The sequence below is a fragment of the Lampris incognitus genome, unplaced genomic scaffold, assembly GCF_029633865.1.
Source record: "Lampris incognitus isolate fLamInc1 unplaced genomic scaffold, fLamInc1.hap2 scaffold_251, whole genome shotgun sequence".
Taxonomy (NCBI): Eukaryota; Metazoa; Chordata; class Actinopteri; order Lampriformes; family Lampridae; genus Lampris; species Lampris incognitus.
Genome location: NW_026611209.1, coordinates 52,647 through 60,000, shown reverse-complemented (window position 1 = coordinate 60,000; position 7,354 = coordinate 52,647). Strand labels below are relative to the sequence as shown.

The following is a 7,354-nucleotide window of genomic DNA, read 5'->3' as shown; positions in this document are numbered from 1 at the left end:
GGCATTTACGTAAAACCACAGACACACGCCTGACACGTCACCCTGGCTGTCTTGTCGCTTTCACTCAACAGGCAAAGACAACCAATGAATACAAAAGAAGGAATTAAAAAACACCAGTTTGGATTTTAATCAGTTATATTTCAGTAATAACCAAGTATTTTCTCCCCAGGTGCTGCAACGCTTACCTTGCGAGGCAGCTGGTCTCGCGAGATCACAAGATCACGTAAATTCCTACAGTGCAGCGGCAGACAGTCTGTGGTTATAGTCACACTGTTGTGTTACTGCCTGCCTAAGAGGCGAAAGAAGAGCGGCTGAACGTTCCGCTGAAACGCGCCGCATCTGCCTTCGACATGAGAAAAGTCCCCCACGTTTCAGCTGATAAGGAATGTGAAGGAAGCTGCAGCTGAAAGCTGACCATTAAGTCTTGCGTTGGAGAATTTGGGGTGTTTAAGGAGCTTTCTGATGAGTGTTGTGTCCAAAACCTGTTTACTGATAGTGACGCCCACTGCAGCTGGTCGTCATGGAAACAAAGAATATGTCACATGACCTGCTGTTTTCATGCAATAAGCTTAAAATATAGTTGAAGCAGAAATGTGAGAGGTCATATGACCTGGAGCTGGCTCCAACTGTTGGAGACCACTGGTTGCTGTGGGAGACTACTGGATGCGAGGTGTTGCTAGGGGAGACGACTGAAACCTCTGTGTTGCTAGGACAGACCAGTGGATGGTTTGCGTTGCTAGGGGAAAACACTGGGGAAGCTGTGTTGCTATGGGAGACCACTGAATGCTAGGTGTTGCTAGGGTAGACCACTGGAAGCACTGTGTTGTTAGGGCACACCAGCAGATGGTTTGTGTTGCTAAGGAAACCCACTGGATGATCTGTGTTGCTATGGGAGACCGCTGAATGCACGGTGTTGCTAGGGGAGACCACTGGAACCACTGTGTTGTTGGGGCAGACCAGCGGACGGTTTGTGTTGCTAAGGAAACCCACTGAATGATCTGTATTTCTATGGGAGACCACTGGAACCTCTGTGTTGCTTTGGCAGACCAGTCAATGCTCTATGCCGCTCGGGGGAGAGCCCTGGAAGCTCTGTGATGCCAGGGGATGGCTGGCTGGATACTCTGTTGCCAGGGAGACGACTGGATGCTGTGTGTTGCTATGGGAGAGCAGTGAGTTGTGAGCCTTGCTAGAAGAGACCAGGGGGTTCCAGGGCTGTTTGCGAGCTGCTCCCTCCTTGTCCTTCCTCTCCAGAGGCTTCAGGTGGCAGGAAAGAACTATGTCTCTGATAGACAGACAGACAGACGGACAGACAGACAGACAGACAGACAGAAAGGTAAAGTATAGAGATATGCAGTACAGTGATTTGGTCAGACTGGTGGGGGTTACAGGTTAATCTAGATGTGTTCTTATATCGTGTAGGCTGTTTCGTAAAATGAAATGAAATTAAACAAAATGAAAAAGCCAAAAAAAAATAATCAAAGGCTTTACGACAGATGTCCTTCCTGACACAACCCTCCCCATTTATCTGGGCTTCGGGCCGGCGCTAAGAGCGCACTGGCTTGTGCATCTTCAGTGGCTGGTTAATCGCTACCTATAGACAGTACACTATATTTATTACTACATATTGACAAAAAATGCAAAGTTCCTCTAGTCTGCAGCGGCAGCACGTTCCTACGTCTGTACATGTTAATATGATTTACATGTTAATATGATTTGCATGTTAATATTGACTGACAGGTAAAGTGGCACAGTCCATTGAACAGTCTGGCACACCAACATGGAGGTTTTAAACTTTATGTGCTCAACAACCAGGAATCAGCAGAAAGACTCAAATAGAGGAGAGACGTGTTCACACCTTGTTGGGCTGAAAAGCAAAGACAGCATCAATCTGGATTCTGTACTGCGGTTGGACTGAGGGAAGTGGGAGAGCACACAGGAGTGTATAATATAATGGAAAGAGGACTAGATCCTGGATCAGCAGCTGGCAGCATGTTCTGATAGGTATGGTTCAATCATCCAGTCAGACTAATGGACTGTTAGTCACCACTAGACACATTCACATGTTAGAAACCATTCACATGAAGGACTGTCAGCTAAATGGATAAAGTGAAGTTATTTCATTGGTCAGCTAGCACTGGTATCTGCCTACACAGTAAGTTCACCACAGCAGTACGTATAGAACATACGTTATTACATTACAAACCGGCATCGCAGAACCCATCCCTAGGCTTTAGGCCCTTCATATGGAGGCGGTGACCTGCACAAGTCTTGTGCTTGTAAACACTGTCGTAGTAGCATACTAGTCATACTAGTTGTACTAGTCACACTAGTTACACTAGTCATACTAGTCGTACTAGCCATACTAGTTGTACTAGTCATATTCGTCATACTCGTCATACTAGTCATACTAGTCGTACTAGTCATACTAGTCATACTAGCCGTACTAGTCATACTAGTTGTACTAGTCACACTAGTCATACTAGTTATACCAGTCATACTAGTCATACTAGCAACATGTGCATTATTGGATGGCTCACCGAGGAAAACTCCTTCAATGTTTGTCGTGTTTGTGGCAAAACATATTCATCGTTTAAAAACAAACATGTCTTGTGGACTGAGCGCACATTCGATAAAATGGATTCAAATAATCTAGCGTTGCTGGGGAGTCGGGACCTCCGTTTTCAATGTTTTAAAGAGCTGTCTCCATGTTACACTGATTCACTAAATCTGCAGTTTGTTTCACTACGGAGGAGGATGGGGGAGTGCATCATTTGTAGTTATAGTCAGTTAATGTCAGATAGAGACAGACAGCCCAGATAACAAAACTGCTGTGGTCCGGACCCGTCCCACACCGACACTTTCATCCAGCCCACATACCACATGGAATGATGGCACTTGGGCGATCCGCTCCTGTTTGCCAGATCTGGGCCAGAACCAAGCCATAGCAATGCTGCATGTGCCACATATTTGCCAAAGGTGGCCCATATTTGTTTTGTGATATTTGGGCCATAGTCACCATTTACCACTTCAGGCTCACATCCAGATTACATGTTGCCCAGAGCACCGCATCTTTGCCAACAAAGGCCCACATGTGATTTGGCATATTTGGGTCATGTTTGCTATTATACGTGTGGACCACTTCAGACTCACATCCATTTTGTCAGGGCCAGGAGAAGGCCATCAGTGCCACATCACTGCCTGAAGTGCCCACATCCGGATGCTATCTGGGAGTCATAGTCAGATAGACAGTTGTAGTTCTCGTCAGTTGTGGGGGTCCACTCACCTGAACTCTTCATAGGAACCAACTTTCTGGTTGATGGCTCGTAGTTTGGCATCGTTCTCTCTCTGATAGCGTTGGTCAGCCTCCACCGCAGCACACAGCTCTCTCTCCAACGCCGAGAAGTTAATCAGCTCCCCCTCCCTCGCGTCCATCGTCCTGACAGTTTCACTGCAGGTTGATAGTAACTGCTACTCATATTATATTGTAGATAAATCACATCCATGATATATTGATAATAAACCACGTTAACCAGTTTAGCACAGTTTTCATTTCATTCATGAAAGTTTGTATTTACACAACAAAGGCAAATTGAAATCAAAGCCTCATCAGTAAAAGTGGGTTACAGATAAAACAGTAAAAGGAATTCGGATCAAATATATGTAGGTAAATTTAAACATGTTAATTTTTCAGTAAGACAAATACTGTAAACCTTTATAGAATACTTTGGTTCTGAAATTGCAAAAGATTAGCAGGAATTAGACAGGTGCCGTTTTCTGAGAGGCATTCCAGATGTAAAACAATATAATGTACAATACCAACCGATCCAGTGCCCAATTCACCTTTACTTCCTGCCACGCCGTTGATTTTCCCATCTACTGCTAACCACTGCTACCTCCCTGTTCTCTCTCGGGTCCTCAGGTGCCACCACTGCCACGTGGTCTCCTGTTCTGACAGACAGACAGACAGACAGGTAGATAGATAGATAGATAGATAGATAGATAGATAGATAGATAGATAGATAGATAGATAGATAGATAGATAGATAGATAGATAGATAGACAGACAGACAGACAGACAGACAGACAGACAGACAGACAGACAGACAGACAGACAGACAGGTAGATAGATAGATAGATAGATAGATAGATAGATAGATAGATAGACAGACAGACAGACAGACAGACAGACAGACAGATTTGTTACGTAGTAGTGAGGCTTGTGAACGTCAGCAGACGTGGCAGAATACTATAATAACTGCAGCTGGTAATAAGAAAGGTAAAGTTCACCCATCTGCAACAAAAACCACACAAACCAGCGACCGCTGCCCTGACGATAAGACGACGTCAGTTAGCTAACTAGCCTACCTAACTATGAGCTAACGAGCACACGGCGCTTCATTTTGAACACCAAAAGGAAGCGAAATACGAACCTCGATGCTGTTAGAGTTGTTTTGATTAATGGAACTTAATAGTTTGTGGCTATTTTCCCGTTCAGATTATCGATTAATTAGCTTACTTAACGTTAAACTGACCAACGCTGCCGGCTTGTGAACACAAACAGAACATCTCCATGGCAACCAGACGCGGAAGCGCGCCGCCGGCCGCGGTGCGCACCAGGGACTTCACACTGCTGAAATATGATTTATCATCCAAAATACAATCTTAACCTCGCAACCAATAACAACATGTTTTACAATCGATCTAATGATCTCATCACATTTAAGTCAATTTGATTATTGCTGAAATGTTGCGTGGTATCCTGGCAACCATGAACGAAGCATCTCACGTGACAACGGAGGAAACCATGTTTTGCAGTTTATCATGAGGAACATGTGGTCAGTGATTTAGTCTGTCATGGAACATGTGGTCAGTGGTTTATTCTGTCATGGAACATGTGGTCAGTGGTTTATTCTGTCATGGAACATGTGGTCAGTGGTTTATTCTGTCATGGAACATGTGGTCAGTGGTTTATTCTGTCATGGAACATGTGGTCAGTGGTTTATTCTGTCATGGAACATGTGGTCAGTGGTTTATTCTGTCATGGAAAGTGTGGTCAGTGGTTTATTCTGTCATGGAACATGTGGTCAGTGGTTTATTCTGTCATGGAACATGTGGTCAGTGGTTTATTCTGTCATGGAACATGTGGTCAGTGGTTTATTCTGTCATGGAACATGTGGTCAGTGGTTTATTCTGTCATGGAACATGTGGTCAGTGGTTTATTCTGTCATGGAACATGTGGTCAGTGGTTTATTCTGTCATGGAACATGTGGTCAGTGGTTTATTCTGTCATGGAACATGTGGTCAGTGGTTTATTCTGTCATGGAACATGTGGTCAGTGGTTTATTCTGTCATGGAACATGTGGTCAGTGGTTTATTCTGTCATGGAACATGTGGTCAGTGGTTTATTCTGTCATGGAACATGTGGTCAGTGGTTTATTCTGTCATGGAACATGTGGTCAGTGGTTTATTCTGTCATGGAACATGTGGTCAGTGGTTTATTCTGTCATGGAACATGTGGTCAGTGGTTTATTCTGTCATGGAACATGTGGTCAGTGATTCTTCTGTCATGGAACATGTGGTCAGTGGTTTATTCTGTCATGGAACATGTGGTCAGTGGTTTATTCTGTCATGGAACATGTGGTCAGTGGTTTATTCTGTCATGGAACATGTGGTCAGTGGTTTATTCTGTCATGGAAAGTGTGGTCAGTGATTCTTCTGTCATGGAACATGTGGTCAGTGGTTTATTCTGTCATGGAACATGTGGTCAGTGGTTTATTCTGTCATGGAACATGTGGTCAGTGGTTTATTCTGTCATGGAACATGTGGTCAGTGGTTTATTCTGTCATGGAACATGTGGTCAGTGGTTTATTCTGTCATGGAACATGTGGTCAGTGGTTTATTCTGTCATGGAACATGTGGTCAGTGATTTATTCTGTCATGGAACATGTGGTCAGTGATTTATTCTGTCATGGAACATGTGGTCAGTGGTTTATTCTGTCATGGAACATGTGGTCAGTGATTTATTCTGTCATGGAACATGTGGTCAGTGATTTATTCTGTCATGGAACATGTGGTCAGTGGTTTATTCTGTCATGGAAAGTGTGGTCAGTGGTTTATTCTGTCATGGAACATGTGGTCAGTGATTTATTCTGTCATGGAACATGTGGTCAGTGATTTATTCTGTCATGGAACATGTGGTCAGTGGTTTATTCTGTCATGGAACATGTGGTCAGTGGTTTATTCTGTCATGGAACATGTGGTCAGTGGTTTATTCTGTCATGGAACATGTGGTCAGTGATTCTTCTGTCATGGAACATGTGGTCAGTGGTTTATTCTGTCATGGAAAGTGTGGTCAGTGATTCTTCTGTCATGGAACATGTGGTCAGTGGTTTATTCTGTCATGGAACATGTGGTCAGTGATTTATTCTGTCATGGAACATGTGGTCAGTGGTTTATTCTGTCATGGAACATGTGGTCAGTGATTTATTCTGTCATGGAACATGTGGTCAGTGATTTATTCTGTCATGGAACATGTGGTCAGTGGTTTATTCTGTCATGGAACATGTGGTCAGTGGTTTATTCTGTCATGGAACATGTGGTCAGTGGTTTATTCTGTCATGGAACATGTGGTCAGTGGTTTATTCTGTCATGGAACATGTGGTCAGTGATTCTTCTGTCATGGAACATGTGGTCAGTGGTTTATTCTGTCATGGAAAGTGTGGTCAGTGATTCTTCTGTCATGGAACATGTGGTCAGTGATTTATTCTGTCATGGAACATGTGGTCAGTGATTTATTCTGTCATGGAACATGTGGTCAGTGATTTATTCTGTCATGGAACATGTGGTCAGTGATTTATTCTGTCATGGAACATGTGGTCAGTGATTTATTCTGTCATGGAACATGTGGTCAGTGATTTAGTCTGTCATGGAACATGTGGTCAATTGTTGCGATGTTGTTTTTTTGTGTAAAATTCGTTAAAAATCGAAGGCAACTTGTTCCAGTGAGAATAAAACCACATTGTTCTGAGTGTTATAAGTAACCTTACCAAAGAAGTCTCAGGGTTACATCAATTCTAACAAAGTATGCTTTATTTGTAAATGAAGACAGTGGCGCCCCCAGAAATGTTTCATAGGGGGGGCCAAATGGGGCCACTGAAAATCTTGGGGTGGCACCCCAAAACCAAAAGCCAGACTGCCTTGCAGGAAGTCTATTCTGCTGTTGCAGTATACTGCATAGGCTGGTTGAAAACTGCCCATGTGAGGGTTAAGGAATGGCATACTGAAATACTTTGGTTTCTTATCTTTTGACAGTTAATGTTACTAAATATCTGATGTGCATAGACTAATACCGGCA

General features: G+C 43.5%; 1 protein-coding gene across 1 annotated transcript in view; it reads right to left on the bottom strand.

Annotated features, from left to right (window-relative positions):
- The window catches only part of ccdc103 (coiled-coil domain containing 103), a 3,637-nt gene extending 205 nt beyond the window's left edge, over positions 1–3,432 (bottom strand). Inside the window, exons 1-2 of the mRNA XM_056301958.1 lie at positions 3,284–3,432; positions 186–1,282 (exon numbers count right to left, since the gene is read on the bottom strand). Of these exons, the coding sequence (XP_056157933.1) occupies positions 1,051–1,282; positions 3,284–3,432 (381 nt within the window). The 3' untranslated portion in view covers positions 186–1,050. The remainder of the gene's footprint in view (positions 1–185; positions 1,283–3,283) is intronic.
- Between the last annotated feature and the right edge of the window lie 3,922 nt (positions 3,433–7,354).